The sequence below is a fragment of the Xiphophorus maculatus genome, chromosome 24 (genome assembly GCF_002775205.1).
Source record: "Xiphophorus maculatus strain JP 163 A chromosome 24, X_maculatus-5.0-male, whole genome shotgun sequence".
In the NCBI taxonomy this organism is placed as follows: Eukaryota; Metazoa; Chordata; class Actinopteri; order Cyprinodontiformes; family Poeciliidae; genus Xiphophorus; species Xiphophorus maculatus.
In genome coordinates this window covers 11730301-11753590 of record NC_036466.1, presented here as the reverse complement: position 1 = coordinate 11753590, position 23290 = coordinate 11730301, and the positions used below count along the sequence as shown (strand labels likewise).

The following is a 23290-nucleotide window of genomic DNA, read 5'->3' as shown; positions in this document are numbered from 1 at the left end:
TAAGATCATGAGGCGGTTAGATATCATGTTGCTGCTCTTGCTCTACATTTTGTATTTTATAATTCTTAAATGTTTCAGATGATAAAACTAAATCAGACAAACATAACCTTATTCCACACAAAATGTTTTCAAATAATGACTAAAGTTATGAAGGGAAGAAACCATTCTTACCAACCTGTTAATATGTGGACACATTATTATTTCCTTGCTAAATCATAAATTCACTTTGATTAACCAAAGTTTAACTGATCACTTTTAGCTGCATATAACATGTTAAAATGCAGCTTAATTTTATTCATGTTATAAACTAAGTTCAACCTTTTTTGTGACGCTGCTGTAATAAATTCAATATGTAAAAAGTTTTTTGGGGGGAATTGATGGATAAAATATTTACATCAGTTGTAGAAACATTCGAAACTCGTGACTTCCTGTAAATGAGGAAGGGAGGGGCTCATGTTTCACAAGGAGCAGGAAGAGAAGAGAAACTGAAGAACGAGTGAATTAAATCAAGTCTCTACGAGTTGAAAGTAAAATAACTTTTTATTGAAACTTCACTGCAGCTCAGTGAGTTTTTCTCTCTATGAAGAGAAAAGAGTCAGAACTGTTTGATTCTCCGTCAGATTTTTGTTCCAGACTAACTTCCTGTCCCCGCAGCTCGGTTTACGTCGTTTGGTGTCGATGTAACCTCGATCATCGTGATCGGGTTCTAGCTCAGTTCAGTTCTGCGTTGTGTGAATAAGGAGACAGGATGAGATGAAATGATGTTTATCTGTACGGAACAGAACCAGGACTGATCAGGAATCGGGTTCATCACAGCGGGTACAGCACCTCGCGCTCATCTCATGAACTGGCGACAAGATGTCTGCCTTCACTTTATGTAACACTGCCAACTACCAGGAGGGGGCGCTGTTTCACCCATAACACATGAACCATAACTTGGAAGTAATTAACTTTGTTACATCAGCAGCAATAAATGTGTTGATAATGATTGTTTCTGGTTCTGGTCCAAATATCATCCTCCAGTCTTCAGTACCGAATCTGGACCATCAGACTCAGAGTAAGGATCCAGTTTCTAACTTGTGCATGTGAATCTACAGAAATATAATAGATCTGATACTAACAGGTTGATCTTCAAGTTAGAAATAAAAATGTAACTTGATTTTTTAAAATATTTTACATTAAAGCTGAATAGACATGAAGGATGTTGGTCAGTAAATCAATAGAGTTTGAAAGAAGGTCTGAGTGAATCAATGATGGATGAAAACAAAAAAATAATGTGAAGAGCAACAATTCAGATATTATATCCTGATAACACTAGATCCAGTTTAAATACTGGGAACACTGGGTCCAGTTTTATGTACTGGGAACACTGGGCCCAGTTTATCCAGGTAGGTTGATGACCGGGCCACAGCCACTGAGTTTCAGCAGCTCTGAACACAAAGGTCAAAGGTCAAAGCAGCTGTAGAGGACTGAGCTGGTCTCCTGGTTCTGCTTCCTGGTCGGTTCTTGGGTTCTAGTCTTTAATGACCCACATCAGCTCCTCCTACTAGCTAAACAGCTTTGGTTCTGATATCATGGACCAGATTATCTGATCTCCACCTTCTGCCACTAGATGGCAGCAATGTGATGCTGTGCAGTGCATTCTGGGCTTTGTAGTTCTATTAATGGATACTATAGAAGAACTTTGTGGAATAATTCCTAGAAATATGATCTGATCAGCTCCATCAAACTGGGATATGAGCCTGTTGTCCTGCAGGTTCTGCTTTGACCCATGTGACCCAGACCAGTAGAACCAGTTCTGGAGAAAATGTGGAGTTTGACCCAACAGATCAGTCTGAATGTTTTATTCTGGAGCTTTAAACCTTCTGCTTTTCTGCAGCAGTTTGTGTTCAGATCTTCTTCTCTGGTTTTTATCTCAGAGTTTCTCACTGATTGATGATCTGAATAACAACATGTTTGTGTTTCAGAGGGCAGAACCACAGATGGAGAGCAGAACCTCCAGGATCCATCTGTCCGTGAGGAGTGACTTCTCCAAAGAAAAACCTCCGGACTTCAGTACTGAACCTGGACCATCAGAACCAGAGTAAGAAACCAGTTTCTAACTGGTGGATGTGACTCTGCAGAGATCAATCAGGTTTTAACTTTGATTCTGATTAAAAACTGATGCAGGAAGACAACAAATATAATTTAAACCATTTAAGTTTAATAGTGACCTAAACTGGGCTTTCAGAGACCAGAACCAACTGTGGAGGAAAAACTGAATATTTTCTTTGTGTTTCTGAAGCTGCAGCAGCTTCCAGGTTCCACAGAGGTCTGGTGTCTGTGGGAGTGGGAACAATAACGGTGATGATGGGACATTTATAGAAGCACAAGCACTTCCTGTTCCACCATCACATTCAGCCAATCACAGCGCTCATTTCACTGACATCAACCAGCTGCAGACAGAAGGTTTGCAGACTAAATCTGACTTTTAGTCAGATTTAGTCTGATTTAGTCTGATTTATTGTTAACCCTCAGTGCAACAGCTGAATAAAAGAATTTATTTATATTGATTCAGATATTTGGGTGAACTTTGTGGTCCTTGGTACCGGTTCTAAACTCTGATCTCTTCTGTAAATTCACCAATAAATCCAGATGTTTTCAGATGTTAAAATGTGAATATTAATATTAGACTGTAGAGATTGATTATTTTAATAATCTATTTCATTTTCAACACCTTGAACCAATCAGATCAGATGGAGAAAAAAAAATCAAATTTCAGCTTCATTTTAGGTTCTATTCAGACAAACCAGACGGGCTGAATAGAACCTGATTTTAATGCTTTTGGTGACAAAGGAACCCAGAAACAGGCGAGACGAGCAGAATCAGATGAAAATCAGAACCAAGTCCATAAAAGGAACCAGACCACCTGAATAAATCAGGAACTGGGCTCAATGAAAATGGACTGTAACTAAAGACTACAACTGCAAACAATAAATCAGGACAAAAAAACAACAAAGTGAACAGAACCAAAGTCCAAAGGATCATCATGAAGTCAGATTTAGTCGACCCAACTTTATATGACTAATAAAAACATGAACTTTAGATGACTTGTTGTTAGCTCTGCTAGCATGTCCACATAATGCTCTGCCACAGTATAAAGCTCTTTATAAAGAGCTCAGATCAATGCAAACTGGGGCTGAGTCGTGTTTACTGGTGTTCCACCATTAAAGAAGGATCCAATTTTCTCCACAGGAATCCAGATTAGAGTCAGTTTTTGTTTTTTCAGCCTCTGATGGATCAGTTTTCTATTCTGGCTCAGACAGAATAATGATTACTGTCCCAGAACAGATTCAGATGGACAAACACAATTGTATTATATCTGGTATCATTATTGATACCAGTTATAGTTTGTGGTGGACCTTCATGAACATCTTCAGCTCCAGCCTGTTGCTAGTGAACTATTTCAGTGATGAAGAAATGTCTTCACAGGAGCAGCTTTGGTGAGGAGGAGCATCCATCCTGCTGTACTTTGGGTCAGAATGTTCTGATGGATCCGGTCTGTACCAGCTGCCCCCAGTGTGGGAAACGACCCAGAACAGGATCTGGACGGCTGACAGCCAATCAGAGCAGCTGTGCTCCAGGTGAGACTGAACATCTCCAATCAGAGCTTCCTTCTATCGTCTCTGTGGAACCAGATCCACGTCTAACAGATCCAACAATTTCTACATACATTATCAAATATATTGTAAAAACAAATCACTTCTTTATGAAATTGTGTGTTTTTGTTATTGTGATGACATAAGAATCGTTATAAAAAAAAATCAGCTCCAGTGAGGGGGCCCCTTGGTGGCTCTGGGGCCCTAAGTGTCTGCTTAATGTGCTTACGCCTTGGGCCGGCCCTGAGACTGACGTTGGAATAACTTTCATTGAGTTTTCTCTAATTATTGAATTATGTTTTATTCATAGAAGTTTATGTAGAAGAACCAAACTGGCCACTTTATTAGTCCAGTTACTTGTTAGAATATTGCAAATTGTTTTTATTTTGTTTGTTTTTCTTTCTTTCTTCAGATTTTGACACTCGGTGTCAGAGTGACCATAAAGCGTCTCTGAAGAAGAAGTTCCAGAGTCTCTCTGAAGGCGTCGCTGAACATGGAAATCAAACCGTTCTGAACCAGATCTACACAGAGCTCCACATCACAGAGGGGTTAACTAGAGAGGTCAACCAGGAACATGAGGTCAGACACATTGAAACAGCATCCAGGAAACAAGAAACAATCAGAAGAGAAGACATCTTTAAAGTCCCACCTGGAAGAGATCAACCAATCAGAACAGTGATGACCATGGGAGTGGCTGGCATTGGGAAAACACTGTTAACACAGAAGTTCACTCTGGACTGGGCTGAAGGCAAAACCAACCAGAACATTGATTTCATATTTCCATTCACTTTCAAAGAGCTGAATATGCTGAAAGAAGAAAAGTTCAGCTTATTAGGACTGATTCATAAATTATTTTCTAAAACCAAAGAAATCAGCAGCTTTGAAACGTTCCAGGTTCTGTTCATCTTTGATGGTCTGGATGAAAGTCGATTTACTCTGGATTTCAACAACAATCTGATCCTGACTGATGTTACAGAGTCCAGCTCAGTGGATGTTCTGGTGACAAACCTCATCAAGGGGACACTGCTTCCCTCTGCTCTCCTCTGGATAACCACACGACCTGCAGCAGCCAATCAGATCCCTGCTGAGTGTGCTGGCATGGCAACAGAGGTCAGAGGGTTCACTGACCCCCAGAAGGAGGAGTACTTCAGGAAGAGATTCAGAGATGATGAAGAGAAGGCCAGCAGGATCATCTCTGACATCCAGAAATCAAAAACTCTCCACATCATGTGTCACATCCCAGTTTTCTGCTGGATCACTGCTAAAGTTCTGGAGGATGTGATGAAGACCAGAGAGGGAGAAAAACTGCCAAAGACTCTGACTGACATGTACATAGCATTCCTGGAGGTTAACTTCGCAACCAAGAAGAAAAAGTATGATGGAGGAAAAAAGACAAGATCAATCTGGAGTCCAGAGAACAAGAAGCTGATTGAGTCTCTAGGAAAACTGGCTTTTGAGCAGCTGCTGAAGGGAAACCTGATCTTCTATGACAAAGAGCTCAAACAGTGCGGCATCAACATCAAAGATGCTGCGTTGTTCTCAGGAGTGTTCACTGAAATGTTTAAAAGAGAGAGAGGGACGTGCGACATCTCCGTCTACTCCTTTGTTCATCTGAGCATCCAGGAGTTTCTGGCTGCAGTCTACATGCTCCACTGTTTCACCAGCAGGAAGTCAGAGGTGATCAAGACGTTTCTGGGAGAAAAATACAGAGAAACATCTCTAGATGAGTTCATGAAGAAAGTCATGGAGAAATCCCTCAGCAGTAAAAATGGCCACCTGGACCTATTTGTCCGCTTCCTTCATGGTCTCACTGTGGAGTCCAACCAGAGACTCTTAGAAGATCTGCTGGGTCAGACAGAGAACAGTCCAGGAACCATCCAGAGAATCATCACCAACCTGAAGGAGATGAACACTGATAGAATCTCTACTGACAGAAGCATCAACATCTTCTACTGTCTGGTGGAGATGAACGACGTCTCATTTTATCAGGAGATCCAACGGCTGCTGGATTCAGGGAAGCAGCTCTCAGTGACTGACTGTTCAGCTCTGGCCTTCATGCTGCAGATGTCAGAGGTTCTGGATGAGTTGGACCTGGAGAAGTACAACACATCAGAGTGGGGACGACGGAGACTGGTTCCAGCTGTGAGGAACTGCAGAAAGGCTCGGTGAGTCCAGATGTTTTCATTGTGTGAATGCTGATTCAGCTCTATTGTCCTCCTGTTTCTTCTTCTTCTTCAAGTTGCTTCTGGATGTTTTTGGTCTTTAACTTCTTCCTTCATCCTCTGGACTATTTCAGACATTCAACCATCTAAACATTCAGCTCATCCAGGACAGCTGCAGCTTCTGGTTTTAGACATTTTGATCATTTAAAAAATATTTATCTTTTTATCAGTTTTCATGTTTAAATGAATAGAAAACCCTGAACTCAAAATGTGGTGATTGTTGTCTGGCTCCAGAAAAAGTCCTAGTTTCTGTCAGATCCTCCCAAAGCTCTGAGAACTCTGCTTCCAGAGCTGGAACCATTTTCCTCATCAACTCTTCATCTGCAGCTTTTGTTGAAGCTGTTAGCCATGAAGACCTGGAGAGACATGAGCTTCAACTCTTTAGACATCCCAGCCTCTTCTAGTTACTGGAGAACTTTCACTGCTTCACCATGAAAAATGCTGCTGGACCCAAACGCTCTGTTTTGGTCTTCAGCTCTTTAAGAGTTTAGCAACAATTTCTTCTAACATCCAAACCTTTGCTCCTCTGAGCCAAACGGTCTAGTCCAAGTCCGAGCTGTGAGCAGTTCCTCCTCCTCTCCATCATCTCCAGTAGTTTCCTTCATCAGCTCAGTCAGCCTCTTCATCAGCTGCTTCAGCTCCTTTGAGGCTCTGATGCTGCAGCTCCATCAGATGCTGCAGAGAAAACTGAACTTTCCTTCACAGATGATAGAAGATCTTCAACATCTGACTGCAGCTGAAGGTCTGAGGACATGAAGCCTGGACCAGAACCAGAACCAGAACCTGGACTTTAACCAGGACCTGCACAGATTCTCTGTGGGGTCAAACTCAGTAAATTGAAGATCAGATGTTGATCAGATGATGACATCACTGTTATCATATTTTAGTCTGTTTATGATCCAGATTGATTTCATTAGAACTGAATTTATTTCTTCTCTAATCACAGACTTGGTGGCTGTTGGCTCGAAAATTATGAATGTGAAGTTTTGGCCTCGGCTCTGAAGTCCAACACAGATCTGAGTGAACTGGAAATAAATCAGATCAACATATATGAAAGTGGAGACTCTGATCTGAAGCCTCTGGTTGAGATCCTGGAGAGTTCAGTCAGTAAAGTGAAGAATCTGAGGTTTGTTTTCTTTATTTATACAATAAAATCATTCATTTATACTTTAAACATTAGTTTAATTAATGCTTTTATTCTAATATATTTTATTTCATAACAACCTGTTTAAATGTCAGAATAAAATCTCTAAAACTTTTTACCTTATATATTATTTTTTTTCTTATATCAGACTTTGAGATTATTGAACTTTGTTTTTCAATTTTTTACTTTAAAATGTTTTTTTACTGATGAACAAAATGAGTAAAATAATTCAAATGATGTAAATGAATGATGGAGATGTTTCAGTTTGGTTTGGTAAAGATTCAGATTGTTTTATTTCTCATTTCTGATTCTCATCTTTACATCCAGAATGAAATGTTGTTCCTCCAGAGTCGAGCCACAAACACTGACAAGTTCAAATCATCATTAATGACCAAATCTAAGAAATGACTGATTGTAGAAAAGCAAATCTAGATGAAATGAATGAAAGTGAGGTTTGCAGCAGCAGCAGCAGGTTCCTCAGCTTTGTCCTGAAGCTGTGGTTCTGTTGGGCCGGGTCAGAGAGGAACCGTCCTCTTCAGTCTGACAGCTGTCAGTCGGTTGGAGCCTCGTCTCTGTGATGATGCTTCATCAGGTCACGTCTCCTTAGGAAATAATGGCCTCCATTGGCTTTCAGCAGCTTTAATAAGAACCCAAGGCCATTAATGAAGAAACTGAGTGGTTCTGATCCAGTTACCAAGTCGGGTCTCCAGCTGATTATCAGGAACCAGCAGAAATAGCTCAACTCATCCAGGCTGATAGAAAACTTTGAGTTTCTTTTTGGATCAAATGTTCTGGTTCTGCTGGTTTGGACTCTTTAAACCAGTTTGACTGGATCAGATGTTAGAATCAGTTCATCATGTTTCTTTTACATTCAGGAAAATTAATTTTCTACATTTTTATTATTTATTTGTTCATATTTCAGTTTTAACCTGCATCCTGTTGGCTTCAGCTCATATCTTTTATTCTTCATTCAGATTGTTTAGCTGCAGTTTGTCAGAGACCAGCTGGACTTCTCTGTTCTCAGCTCTGAAGTCCAAACCGACCCATCTGACAAAACTGGACCTGAGCAGAACCAACCTGGGAGATTCTGGAGTGAAGGAGCTCTGTGGTTTTCTACAGACTGAAGGCTGCAGACTGGAGATATTGATGTATGTAATTATATAATTATTGATATTTCTGTGAATAATTATATATAATTGATCATAAATCAAATTAATTTCTTCTGTTCTAATAAATATTTTCTGAGTTTGTTCCTGGACTTGGATCCAGAGTTTAATTTAGTCCCTCTGTGTAACTGAGTTGGACCTGCTGATCTGAGGTCAGAACAGGACAGCATTCGGACCCCCAGTGTGTAGAAATCCCCCTGATGTGAAGCAGGTCAAAGGTCATTCAACCCAGTCTAGAAAAGTGAATTCCTGGAATCTGACAGGAACTAATCAATAATCAATGATTGATGCTTCAACACTTTGATCAGAACCTGGAATGATTTTACTGACTAAAATCCTCCAACACAACATGACCCAGTACCAGGTTCTGGTTCTGGTTCTGGTTCTGAAGTCAGCAGGTCTTTATTGAAGCAGCAGCTTGTTGGCATTAATATTGATGAGAATCTTTAACTGGTTCTGTTGGACTGGTTAACCTGCATCCTGTTGGCTTCAGCTCACATCTTTTGTTCTTTATTCAGATTGAAGGACTGCAGTTTGTCAAAGATCAACTGTGATTATTTGGCCTCAACTCTGAAGTCCAACCCGACCCGTCTGAAAGTACTGGACCTGGGAAGAAACAAGCTGAAGGATTCATATGTTCAGCAGCTGAAGGATCTTGTAAAGACTTTAATGTAAGTAAATGTTTGTAGTGAGTCCAGCTGCTGTCAGCATATTGAACTAAACCCAGTTAGCATCAAAGCAAAGATCCAGTGTTCCCAGTAAAGCTGCAGCTTCTCAGTGGGAGGAGAATGGTTCAGGCTTCCTGATTGGACACAGAGACAGCAATCAGCCAATCAGAGGAGCAGCAGCTTGCTGTGTTCCTGCGTTTGTGTTGGTGTGAAGATGAGTGTTGTTGCTGTGTCCATGTCTCCAGGAAGTCCAGCTGGACTCCAGCGTCCAGCCGTCCAACATGTCTAGAGACAGTGGTCCTCATCCATCAAACTGTGGCAGCAGCAGATCTGATCTCAGATCTGTTTGTTCTCTCAGTTCAACAGGAAACAACTGATCAGGTTCATCTTGGTCACAGCTCTGAGATCAGTCTGACTGCAGCCTGGAAACCATCCAGTGGATGTGCTGCGTCACTGACTGCTGCTGGAGAGAGGCTGGAAACACTCACTGATCTGCTCTCTCCTTCCTTCTTCTCTCTGCAGGTGGAGGACAGATTTCTTATCTCTGTAAAGTAGAAAATGGTCTCAGTGTCCTGCTGATCCTCAGAGGTTGAAGCTGCAGCAGTTTGAGTCTAAAGAGACTCTGACTGGATCATGATGATGACCTCTGACCTCAAAGATTTTCCTCCCGTTTATTTTCTCATGTCTGTCATTTAGTGTCTGATATTGTTTGTCTCTTTGGATCAATAAAGATCCAATTCAAACTGGGCTCCATTTAGAGGCTTCATGGAGTTTTGATCTGAACTGGATTCAACTGGAAAGTTGATCTTTTTTCTCTCTGATTCATTTTCATCCTGGAACCAGAAATGGTCTGAGACTGGAAACATGGGAATCATTTTCAGTTCAGCTTTGAAGCCATGAAAGACACTTCAAACCTCTTTTCTCTGCTGCTTCTTCCTTCTGCTGACATGAAAATGTTCCTCAAAGCTCCACAGATAAAAAGATGCTTTACTGGAAACTGCAGAGAAACTTCAGCTTCCATCACAGAAACCAGTTTAACCAGTTTAGAACTGGATGTCCTACAGAAACTCTGATCTTAAAGCAGTTTTCAGGAACATCCATCACTTATCTGAAAAAAAAAATCTGTCTGTCTAATAGTCATTCTAAATATATTTAAGTAATTAAGTTTTGTATAGTAATTATAGTAACTACTTTATTTAATCCTCCATGCTATTTAGCTTATTGTACTCATATATTTTAAGCTTGTATCTTTTGTTTGACAGTTTCTTTTAATAAAATCAGAAACATGCATTTCAGTTGATCTGATAATTTTTTAAGCTTCTAATTTAAGGCAGCAGCTTATTTTTGCATTATTTAGACTGAAGATGCTTAAATAAAATACATGACAATCATTTAATTAATCGATATTGTTTTTCCTCCAAGTTTCTTAGTTAAGCTGCTTCCAACTATAACAGTAGTTATTTTACATCCTGGTGTTTTATTTTGAAAGACCGCACAGGAAACGTATTTGTATTTTTTCCAACTTTATTGTAGTTGTAATTACCAAGTTTCGCCACCAGAGGGACGGAACACATTGCTCAGGTCCCCAATTCATACTGGTTAGTGGTAGTCATGGTTACCAATAAAATAAATAAAAAGGACTCGCTGCTAGGAATGAGGCGAGTGTTTAGCGCGGAAGCTAACTGGTTTCCAGCTTCAAACCAGCGGGATAACTGGTTCCCAGTGAGATAAATGAAGACAGATTCTTCTCCTGGGTTCATGTCAATGTTTTCTCTGTCAGTGTGAACTAGAAGCAGCTCCACAGAGATGAAAACAGCCGCAGAGACTCTGAGCGGAGCTAACTATGCTAACGATGCTAACAGACTCCAGCAGCAGCTTGTTTTACATACAAGCTGATTATCAGCAGCTGCGGATCTAAACTCTGATGCTGGACAGCAGCGCCTGTTCTTCAGTTCACTAATAATCGATCAAAGTTTTATCATTATTCAATTTTATCATTAAGCTCGTCTGAATGATTTTAGTGTGTAGTTACAGTGTGTCACCACAGGAGGGCAGTACAGAGTGAGTAACTTGTTAAAAACAAACCTAAAAATTTAAATAATCTTCTGTTTACTACAGTGCTCAAATATTTTTAAAAGCTTCGTTAAGTTTTTAATTTTAATATTATTTATTTGTTTCTTCCCTTTAGATGGTTTTATTCTGCTCAAATCTCAGCTGGTTGACTTTTATCACTAATAAATATGTTTTTCGTAATGTTTATAGTTTTTCCAGACTTTGATTCTCAAAATTACCCACAGTTAATATTTTTGTAAGAATTTTAACTAAATAAAATTTAACGTTTTTTTTTTGTGTAGGTAACTACATTTCCACCTGCCGTTACTATTTCTAAGTAGCTGTTATTTACTTTGCGTTTTGAATTATTTTATCCTGATTCTGCAGATTACTGTCTACAGAATTAAGTCAATATAGTTATTAGAAACTGTTTCGTGAAAAGTATAAAGTTGATCAGTTTTATGATGGTTGAGTGAGTTCTTACTGCCCTCTGGTGGTGAACTGTTGTAACTACAGACATTCTTGAAGTACATTTTTCAGCCGGATGTTTTGTTTATCTTTGTTTTAATCTTCACTTTTATCAAGTCAGCATATGTTAATGCTATTAAATTAGAGTCACAAAACTTCCTGTAAAATGTTTAACACATCAGCTATCTTTTATGATTTAAAACTCTTTATTACAAATATAACATCGAGCAGTGGTTTAAAATATTTCAAAATAATATTTGATTTGGAAAACGGTGGATATAACTGAGGAAGATTGTTAGTTTTTCTCTATATAAAGTGGAGAAGTGGATATTAAATGTAAATAATGCAGCATTATCAGGACTGTAGTTCCCACTATGGCCACCAGAGGGCGGAAATATCCCGTTCTGAATCTAGAGGTGAGTTTGTAGAGCTGCAGCTGGTTTCTGACTTCTAAGTTGATCACGTTTATATCACTCATTATAAATATTATTATTAAAATGAATAATTTAATGTTAATATTAACTCTTCTGCCTACTTTAACATACAATCAGTGTTTTATCGGTCAGTATGAACTAGAAGCAGCTCCACGGAGTTGAAAACAGCCGCAGAGACTCTTAACGGAGCTAACGATGCTAACAGACTCTGGCAGCAGCTTCAGAGGAGCTTTGGCTCCATCAGAGCTGAAACGAAGCTCTACAACTCTGGTTTAGACGCTGATTTTGCGGTTAGAAGTTAGGAGAATATTTATGATCGATTAAATTATCCTGGAAACATTCAGAAGATTGATGCAGAAGAAGCAAACTGAACTTCTCTCAGAGCAGGGCGGTTATTGCCCTCTAGTGAACTCAGATGGTAACTACAGCTTCTCTAATAAGCTAGAGAATTTACACGCCATATTCACTTCCGGTAGGTACTTTCACATTAAAAGCTACAGAAACGAGTTAATATTCTCGGTTCGCTTTCATATTAAATAATGTTTTAGTTTTTCTTTTTCCTCCCTGAAATGTTTATTCAAAAGCACCAAATTAAACTGCTGAGGTTTTCAACCACCACTATATAATTTTCCTATTCCTAGATAGTCATGTCAAACAGATAAACGTATTTAAATTAAATTAACAGCATCAACATAATATTATTTTATGATTAATAAATTTATTCACAGATTAATTCAGTCATACAATTAACTAAGTAATATTAACTAGTAACATTTTTAAACTTTAACTTTATATATTTAATTTTTCTCCATTAGATATTTTCATCCTGCTCAATGTTCTGATCTCAGCGGGTTGGATTTTATCACAATCACATTTTCATTGTTTATATTTTTCAGGCTTTGATTCTCATATTTACCGACAGTTTATCTTTTTGAGAAGATTTTTCTGAAGTAAGTTTAATTTTCTTTTCCATTTATTAACCCTGTAGTGGCTCTTTAACAACATTAATTTAAGTTGATTTTATTTGAACTGATAAAAGTGAAAATGAGAACAAATTAAGTTAAACAAATGATCTGGTTGAGTCAACATGAATAGGAATACCTGTAGTTACGATAGTTCACCACCAGAGGGCAGTGAGCGCTCATAATCCACCATCAAAAACAAAAATAGTTTGTTCTGCTGGTTTTCTGCTGAATCCATGAAAAAAGCTGCTCAGCTTCAAATCACCAACAGCAAAACAGAAATAGTTAAAGTTTTCTATCTTTATTCTAGTTTTGTTTCACTCTGTAAACTCAAATTGAACTGTTAATATTTATTCAGATGAATTAAACTTTGATTCTAGACGCTGAAGAAAACACAAGTGTGACTTTCTGTGAAAAAAGAAATTGAAACCAACTTTGGTCTCCTACAGAACAGCGTCCATTTTGAGCCGCAGGATGGAAATAACTTGTTGACTTGTTAACAGAGGTAAGTGTTGCTGCTCCGAGTCCCTCCGTGTCTCTCGGCTCTCTGGACCTTTCCTGACCGATGAGAGGCTTTCAAGACACAAAGAGTCTCCTGGTTCTGGAGAGACTGACGTTTTTCATGATCCAACACCAGATACTTCACACACAGTGATTACTGTAGGAAGAAATATTCCAAATTATGCAACAAATTTATTTTTAAAGTTGAAACAAACCTGCTCCATGTTTTTCTAAGAATATTTTGCTGTTTAAACCAGAATGCAGAACTGATATTTCAGGCCAAATAAATGTAATTTGAGTTGTTCTACATTAAACCCACAGTCAGTTTCTTAATCTGTGGTAAATACCATCTGGGGCCCGATTGTTATCCTGACCATATGGGTCCAATTTGAAGTGCTATTATTTATTATTTAGCATTTGGTGAAATATGCATTTTCATATCAGTCAGGTAATTATAAACCCTGTATTGTTAACTATTCCATCATAAAAAGCAGTTTTTTCCTATTTCTCTCTTTAATGACACACTTCCACCCCTCCTAGATGAATTAGATGAATCAGTTCATTTCTACAGCAGGTAGAGATAAGAGAGAACCAGCAGGACACTGACCAGCCAATCAGATGTTCTCCTGACTGAGAAAGTGGGATAATATCTCATCTCTGCAGTAGGTTGGGTTTTTAAAGCTCTTCATAACCTCTTAAAACATCCTGATGAAAAATGAATCAAACCTACTTTAAACTATTTTATCTCCAGGTTTCAACACCTTGTCCAACAATCCCCTGATCAAAGTCCCACTGAACTACAGAAAAACGACATATTTCTGTCCATGAATGTACAAAAACACCAACCAAGTAATGAATGTAACAGCATGGATGAGAGCTTGTAACAAAGGCACAAAACAAAGGATTTGCCTCATTGTTCTAATGGATGTTATCAGTTTAATTAACTGACTCCTTTGTTTTCTTTACCTCGAGGTTGAAGTTCTGGAGTCAAATAAACCCAAATGTTTCATTTTGTCTCCTAGAAATTCATTGATGGCCCAAATGAGAAAGACTCAGGGACTCATATAATAATAATGTTGTATGGCCTGTCCATCACAAGGGCAGATGCAAACTTTTTATTTGTAGAAATTTACAATAGAAAATGTTAAATATTTGTCAATGATATATTTTTTGTTTTGTTTTGTTTTTTCTCCAACTGAGAATCGACAACCAGACAGTCAAGAAATAAAATGTTAGATATCACTGTTTTTAATTTTTTTATTTAAGTGTTTTTTAAAAAAGCAAACTAGAAAGAAAATGTATTTATAATAAAGCAGATGTTGAGTTTCTCTAATAAATGACACCTGGACTCTGAAAACACTGATATAAAGGTCTAATGAAAACACAAGATATTTATTAAGTTTTATTGTTACAGGAGCAATGAAGAAATATTTTAGTAAACAATTATATGGTTTGATTTCAAAGGTTAAGTTTTAATGTTTTAAAACTTTCCTCTGAAAACTGCTGATAGTTTTTTATGTTTTCTAAATAAAAGTGTTTAGAAACACTAAAATGTTGTACATGTGTGTAAGTATGTAGTTGTAAATAGTTGTCTCAGAGCTGAATCTACTTCCTGTTTGGTTCTGATTGGTCCATTCAGAGAGAAACCAGCCGCTGAGCTGCAGTAGCATCAAGGTCCAGTTCTCCCAGTGCAGTAGTCCAATCAGCCACTAGAGGGCGCAGGACGTCTCCAGCTCCTCGTGGTTCTTCTTCAGCTGATTTTCTGCAGGTTTTCTGCTTTCTTGGGTTGATAAACAGGAAGTGTGAGGATGGCAGCTTCACCTTCATCGTCCTCCTCTTCCTCAGCTGCAGCATCAGTGATCCTAGAGGTCCAGTTCATCTCCTGCTGATGCTTCCAGTTCTTCTGGGTTTCTGCTGCTCAACTTCAGATCTGCTTCACTGACAGCTTCAGCTTTTCTGTCTGGACCAACAGATGATTGATTTGCTGCTGGAAACGGAGATGGTGCAGCAGATCCTGCAGGGGGCGCTCTGGGGCCTCAGTGTTCAGGTCGGTTACAGTCTCATCTCCCAGACTCCTGAATCTTCTGGTTCCTTCCTGAAATGATTTCCTGCAATAAAATGTTGGCTGGAAATGAGCAGAAAACTGAGAAAAACCTGAAAAAGTTCAAATCTGACCTAAAGTTTTACAGCTCAACTCATACAAAGGAAAACATGAAAATAAAGGTGTTTATTGTCACCTGAAAGGGGGAGGAGCCTAAGGTGCTTCTATGCTTAAAGTTACCTGGAAGGGGGCGGAGCCTCAGGTATGGATCAGGATCAGGACTAACCAGTTCAGACTCCATTTAGCAGCAGAGCAGAGTCTGGATCAGGTGAGTTTTCACTTCTTCTTGTTTTCCTCTCTGGGTTTTCTCTCTGTGGAGGAACCAGAACCAGAACTCGGCCCGGTTCTCCTTCAGAACCAAGCTGCTGGCTTCATGGAGCTGTGGTTCTGGTCGGGTTCTGGTTTCCTGCTGATCAGAACCAACAAACTCTTTTAAAGCTGCAGTTTCCTGTTGCTGAGTTGAACTGGTTCCAGTATCTTTACTGGTTCTGCTGCTCTTCCTCCTGATGCCAGAAACCTCTGACCTCAGAGACTCACATCTGGTTTTAGAGGAAGAATTGAGCTGAATCATTAAAAACTGGTTTCCAGGATGAAACTGTAGATTCTGGCTCAGCTTTCTGAATAAATTCTAGTTTGTCTCCTGCAGAGCAACACGTCCTGCTCCGTATTTCTGTTCAGTTGTTTCATAACGAGCCTCTGATGACATCACAAGAGGCATCATTAGAGCATTCCTGCAGTACACTCTCCCAGTAACAGACTGGGACACCAGTGGGTCTCTGATTATGATTCATGTCTGCAACTTCCTCATCAGGACTGCAGTTCAGAACCAGTTGTTTAAGCCCCGCCCCTTTAGAGCAGCAGGTAAACATTTGTTCTGTTGCTGGAATCTGGACCGACCCGTTGGTCCTGGTTCTGAAGCTCTGAGCTCGGTCAGTGTTTCTGGTTGTTTTCAGACTGGAGAAATGAAATGAAGGGCAAAGGAGGGCAGATCAGCCAGAAATTATTCTCAAGAGTCGCATTACTTCAACATCAGATACTTCTAGATAAAAGTACAAAGTACAGCATCATAAAAATACTCCTGAAATGCTATTTTTAAAAAGTAACTCAAGTAACAGAGTAACTGTAAGTAGTTACTACCCACCTCTCTCTCTCTTTATAACACACACACACACACACACCCACACACACACACACACACACACCCACACACACACACACACACACACATGAATGAATAAAGAAGAAAGAAAAGTTGCTCAGAGGGAGCAGGCTGTAGCAAAACTTTCCTTTCTTACAAATAATTTGTGCAAAATACAGTGAATTATGCTAAAAATAATTTATTCTGTTACAATATATTTAGGTGTACATGTTATGAGACAGCATATTGTTTAAATGTATTGAGTTTTAGATTTTTTTAATTGATGTAATTCAGTTCAGGCTTTCATTTCCATAAATCTGCTCCACACTTTCTAACAAACATTTGTTTCATTTCAGCTCCAGATAATTGTTTCTTAGATTCATTTTCCTCTTAAATTGTTTCTCCTTCTCTTTCACTGAATGTTTTCCAGTAGTGAACTTGGTTTTGCTTTATTTAATATTTGTAGAGTTTTGAAGCCAACTAAATGTCCAAATTTTGAGTATTTAGGTTTTTAAAAACAGTGGATTTCTCTGATTTCTGAACCCAGCATCATGGAGGATTCTTGTTGCTCTTTTTAATGTTGAATTATCTCTAGAAAACTCGTATATTAGTCAAAACCTCAGAAAACATTGTGGCAGTAAACAATAACCAACAAGTTATAGTTTAACAGGTTTTAATTTCTCCGTTCTAGAACGATGTCTGGCCATGTTGGATTGTGTTTCCAGCAAACTTTCTGATTCCACCAAACAAAGCAGGAGGAAAACAAACATGAATGTCGTTGAATCAGTTCAATCAGTTCATTTTATGCTGCAGATTCACAGCAAACGTTTTCTGGAGGAAGTTGATCAGGTAAATAAAAAATACCAGAAATGTTTAGTGGCTGAGACAGACGAGCAGGAAGGTTAATGTTTGTTCTGTCTGCTGGAATCTGGATGGACCTGTTGGTACTGATTCTGTAGCTCTGAGCTCAGTCACCACTCCCTGTTCCTCCCAGACTGACTGAAAACACAAGATGGAGGTCAGTGATCAGGAACAGGACAGAGCAGAAATAAAAATAAAGTCAACAATAGTCTGATAATAAAGGAGAAGGCAGTGTTCTGATCCAGATGTTTGGATTAAAGATGGAAGCTCAGAGTCAGGAGTTTTGGTTTTGGTTCTTTCTCTCTGATCAGACGGTTCTTCTTCCTGCCTGCTGTGACCCGATGTTTGGATCAGAAACTGAGTGAACTCTTTCGTCCATCTGAAGGTGAAGTCAGAACGTTCCAGAAACAGCAGCTCAGATACAAACTGAAGGTTTTAATGGACCTGCTGAACTGCAGCCGGTTCTGGGTTAACTGGTCCAGTTTGTGTCCTCTGAGGTTCTGCTGTGAAGTCATGTTACTGTTGCCATGGTAACAGCTGCTGGTCTGCTCCTCAGGTGATGCTGATGTTCAGCCTGAAGTTTTTACTGGTTCTTCTTCATGATCTGGTCTCTGAGGTTCTGACTCTCAGCAGAACATCTTCCTCTAAACCAGATCTGGACCTGAACGGTTCCAGAACCGCTGCTCTCTAACAGGAGCCGCTCCAACATGGCAACAAGCCGCTGAGTTCAGGACCAACACTTCACTGCTTCATAGGAAATGTTCACTCCTTCATTCACTACATCTGACCTCAGTCTGGATGTTTCTACAGACCTGGATCAGGATCCAGTTCAGACCTGGAAACGGCATCATGGAGGAGTGGACGACTCAAAGTTATCAAGTTTATTAGCATAAGACATTACAGCAACTGGGCAGTTTAAAGTTTTACATAATAAACAAAAAAGCAACATTACATTATAGTGGAAAAATAAAGAAAAGTTATAAAAAGTTGTAATCCAGAAAAGAGTTACTTTATTTTCTAGTTATTATGTTTTAAAGGCAACTCTAAACAGGCTAATGGTTTTTAGTCTTGATTTCAGCTGTTCTGCCGTTTTCTGGAAGTTTGTTCCAGATTTGTGGTGCATAGAAGCTGAATGCTGCTTCTCTGTGTTTGGTTCTGGTTCTGGGGATGCAGAGCAGAACCAGAACCAGAAGACCTGAGAAGTCTGGAAGGTTGATACAACACCAGCAGATCTTTAAGCCGTTCAGTAATTTATAAACTAACAACAGTATTTTAAAGTCTATTCTCTCAATGGAAGGAGTTTAGAACTGGGTGATGTGATCTATCTTTCTGGTTTTAGTCAGAACGCCAGCAGCAGCGTTCTGATTTATGTGATTGTGAAGGTCAGAATCTCTTATCTCTAGTTTCCAGCTGTAATAACTGAAGCTGTGCATTGACTCTAGATCTTTCCTCTGTAGGTTCAAACATAACTTCCGTTTTGTTTGTGTTCAGCTGGAGAAGGTTTTGGTAAATCCAGATATTTATCTATTCTAAGGGTGTGTTCAGTGATTGGATGGTTCAGAGTCACCTGGTGACATCATAATGTAGAGCTATGTGTCATTTAGTCTTGGTAAATAATCTGATTATTTTGTTATAACCTGACCAAGCAGGACATTATTAAGGATAGGAGGGGCCCCAGGATTGAACCTTGAAATAACCCCACAGGTGATTTCTGTCGTTCCAATGAGAAGTTACCTGTTGACACAGAGAAATCCCTGTTCTTTAGTCAGACTGGAACCAATGAAGTACTTGGTGTTTTCTACTGGTTCATGTTTTCTTGTTTTGTTTTTGGCAGAAGCTCTTTGTTGCTGATTGAAAGACCAAGAAGTTTGATGTCAAAATTCCAGATTTATTAAGACAAAACCCACCTGACTTTAAAAGGTGTTTAATTCTCAGAAATCTCTGAAGTTGTGCTGGAATCAGGTTCCTCTGATCCTCTGAGTCTATGATGGGAACCAGCTTTCTGCTCCACGGGACAGTTACTGGATCACTGGGACTGACTGGTTCTGGTTTCTCTCTCAGGATGTCCAGAAGATGGAAGATCTGGATCTAAAGAAGAACAGAGCAGAACCTCCAGGATCCAGCTGTCCGTCCATGAGGAGTGATGACTCCAAACGAAAACCTCCGGAGTTCAGTACTGAACCTGGACCATCAGAACCAAAGTAAGAAACCAGTTTCTAATGGATTCATGAGATAAAATATAAGTGATATTAACTGGTTGAACTCAGTGTTTGAATAAAAAGTAACAAGTTTTAATTTAAATTAACTTAAAGCTACATAAACATGGAAGATGTTGGTCAGTAAACAAGTAGAGTTTGAATGAAAGTCTGAATGAATCAATGATGAAAACAAAAACAACCAACAATGTGAGGAGCAACGACTCCAATTATATACTGGGAACACTGGGTCCAGTTGATCCAGGTAGGCTGACGACCTGGCCACGCCCACTGAGCCTCAGCAGCTCCACACAGAAAGGTCAAAGGTCAACGCGGCTGTAGAGGACTGGGCTGGTCTCCTGGTTCTGAGGTTTTGCCTCCTGGTTGATTCTTGGGTTCAGGGGCCTCATTCATAAAAGAGTTTGCAGTTTTCACGCTAAAACTTGGCGTACGGACAAATTTAGAGAAGTGCGGCGCACAAAAAAACCCGGATGTATAAAACCGTGCCATGGACGTGGTTGGGCAACTTATACATAACTATTTGAGGGAAATAGAGCAAAGCTGCTGATCCGCCCTGTTTCCACCCATAAATACATTTGGAAATTAATATAAATACCCAGAAGTCTGCCACCACATGAAGTAGTAACCATGGCAGCATTCTTGTTTGTACCAGTATAAGTATTTATAACAATAATAATTACTTATTTTACGGCTCCTTCTTTAGATTTTGCTCAGAAATCAGTCTGGGAAATCTAAACGCTAATAAACCATCATCAACATTTTCCAGCAGATCAATATGATCTCTGATCAAAAAAGTAACTGTATGGAGTCAGATTTCAGTGTATTTAAGTGAGTTTTCACGCTTTTGTACTTTGATATTGTTCACAGAAAAAGTTTGCGTGGCAGCTGCACATTTTCACGCCAGGGAAAAAGTTTGCATATATTTACGAAAACTTTGACGCAAAGTTAATTTATATATATGCCAACTTGTGCATAAAATATGGCGCCGGTTTATACTTGAGACCCCTGATCCTCTGCTCTCCACCTTCTACCACTAGATGGCAGCACTGCGATGCTGTGCAGTGCATTCTGGGCTTTGTAGTTCTATTAATGGATACTATAGAAGAACTTTGTGGAATAATTCCTAGAAATATGATCTGATCAGCTCCATCAAACTGGGATATGAGCCTGTTGTCCTGCAGGTTCTGCTTTGACCCATGTGACCCAGACCAGTAGAACCAGTTCTGGAGAAAATGTGGAGTTTGACCCAACAGATCAGTCTGAATGTTTCACTCTGGAGCTTTAAACCTTCTGCTTTTCTGCAGCAGTTTGTGTTCAGATCTTCTTCTCTGGTTTTTATCTCAGAGTTTCTCACTGATTGATGATCTGAATAACAACATGTTTGTGTTTCAGAGGGCAGAACCACAGATGGAGAGCAGAACCTCCAGGATCCAGCTGTCCATCCATGAGGAGTGATGCCTCCAAACGAAAACCTCCCGAGTTCAGTACTGAACCTGGACCATCAGAACCAGAGTAAGAAACCAGTTTCTAACTGGTGGATGTGACTCTGAAGAGACCAATGAGGGTTTAACTTTGATTCTGATTAAAAACTGATGCAGGAAGACAACAAATATAATTTAAACCATTTAAGTTTAATAGTGACCTAAACTGGGCTTTAAGAGACCAGAACCAACTGTGGAGGAAAAACTGAATATTTTCTTTGTGTTTCTGAAGCTGCAGCAGCTTCCAGGTTCCACAGAGGTCTGGTGTCTGTGGGAGTGGGAACAATAACGGTGATGATGGGACATTTATAGAAGCACAAGCACTTCCTGTTCCACCATCACATTCAGCCAATCACAGCGCTCATTTCACTGACACCAACCAGCTGCAGACAGAAGGTTAAGGGTCAGACTGGAGACTAAAGTATGATTAAACTCTAACATTTTCCTCATAACAAGTGAAATAATCTCCTAAAAGGCTCAGATATTAAATGTCAGAAAACATAATTATGTCCCAGACCGACTGTCAGGCTGAATTCACTAAATAAATGTCAGTTTGATCCACATCAACCATCCACCATAAACTGGAACAAAGAAAACTGATTTACCAAGAAACTCGGCTTTAGATTAATCAGATCAATATATCAGGAAATTATTGGTTATCACAAAATCACTGAACACACTGTGATTATTATGAACTGCTTGGAGTTCAGTAAATATAGATAATTATTGAAGAGAAATACCTTCAGGCTCTCTGTGCCTCTAATTTATTTAGTGACTCTTTGTTTAATACATAATAAATGTTTTAGAGTGAATGGTGGTGGTGCGGTTAATCCTTGATATGAAGGTTGTGGGTTTGATTCCTGTCTCAGACCATTTGCTTCATATTTTCCTCTCCTCTCTCCATCCTCATATCTGTTAAATTACTGTTAAATATCAGCCATTAGTGCCAAAAATGTCTTCGTATAAATGTTTTATTAACAGCTAACCCTCAGTGCAACATCTGAATAAAACAATTTATTTATAATCATTCTGACATTTGGGTCAACTTTGTGGTCCTTGGTACCGGTTCTAAACTCTGATCTCTTCTGTAAATTCACCAATAAATCCAGATGTTTTCAGATGTTAAAATGTGAAGATTAACATTGGACTGTAGAGATTGGTTAATTTAATAATCTATTTGATTTTTAACACCTTGATTTTAGGTTCTATTCAGACAAACCAGGCTGGCTGAACAGAACCTGATTTTAATGCTTTTGGTGACAAAGGAACCCAGAAACAGGCGAGACGAGCAGAATCAGATGAAAATCAGAACCAAGTCCATAAAAGGAACCAGACCACCTGAATAAAACAGGAACTGGGCTCAATGAAAATGGACTGTAACTAAAGACTACAACTGCAAACAATAAATCAGGACAAAAAACAACAACAAAGTGAACAGAACCAAAGTCCAAAGGATCATCATGAAGTCAGATTTAGTCGACCCAACTTTATATGACTAATAAAAACATGAACTTTAGATGACTTGTTGTTAGCTCTGCTAGCATGTCCACATAATGCTCTGCCACAGTATAAAGCTCTTTATAAAGAGCTCAGATCAATGCAAACTGGGGCTGAGTCGTGTTTACTGGTGTTCCACCATTAAAGAAGGATCCAATTTTCTCCACAGGAATCCAGATTAGAGTCAGTTTTTGTTTTTTCAGCCTCTGATGGATCAGTTTTCTATTCTGGCTCAGACAGAATAATGATTATTGTCCCAGAACAGATTCAGATGGACAAACACAATTGTTTTATATCTGGTATCATTATTGATACCAGTTATAGTTTGTGGTGGACCTTCATGAACATCTTCAGCTCCAGCCTGTTGCTAGTGAACTATTTCAGTGATGAAGAAATGTCTTCACAGGAGCAGCTTTGGTGAGGAGGAGCATCCATCCTGCTGTGCTTTGGGTCAGAATGTTCTGATGGATCCGGTCTGTACCAGCTGCCCCCAGTGTGGGAAACAACCCAGAACAGGATCTGGACTGCTGACAGCCAATCAGAGCAGCTGTGCTCCAGGTGAGACTGAACATCTCCAATCAGAGCTTCCTTCTATCGTCTCTGTGGAACCAGATCCACGTCTTTAGTTGAGATTTGGAAATTTAAGGTTTAAAAGTCTTTTTGTGGTCAGTTGTTTCAATCTGTGTTTTTCCAGCTGGTGTAACTGGAACTTATGTCCAGGTAACTGGGCTTAATAAAGTC

General features: G+C 39.3%; 1 protein-coding gene and 1 pseudogene across 11 annotated transcripts in view; both read left to right on the top strand.

Moving 5' to 3' along the window:
• The first annotated feature begins 953 nt into the window (after window positions 1-953).
• LOC111607692 lies at window positions 954-9502 on the top strand (annotated as a pseudogene).
• A 6078-nt stretch (window positions 9503-15580) lies between these two features.
• LOC102228431 (NLR family CARD domain-containing protein 3-like) overlaps window positions 15581-23290 on the top strand; it is a 971185-nt gene continuing 963475 nt past the window's right edge. For all 11 annotated transcript variants that reach the window (XM_023329337.1, XM_023329348.1, XM_023329349.1 and 8 more), the window contains exons 1-4: window positions 15581-15624; window positions 19417-19556; window positions 20964-21083; window positions 22956-23107. In XM_023329337.1, the coding sequence (XP_023185105.1) occupies window positions 19429-19556; window positions 20964-21083; window positions 22956-23107 (400 nt within the window). In that variant the 5' untranslated portion in view covers window positions 15581-15624; window positions 19417-19428. The remainder of the gene's footprint in view (window positions 15625-19416; window positions 19557-20963; window positions 21084-22955; window positions 23108-23290) is intronic.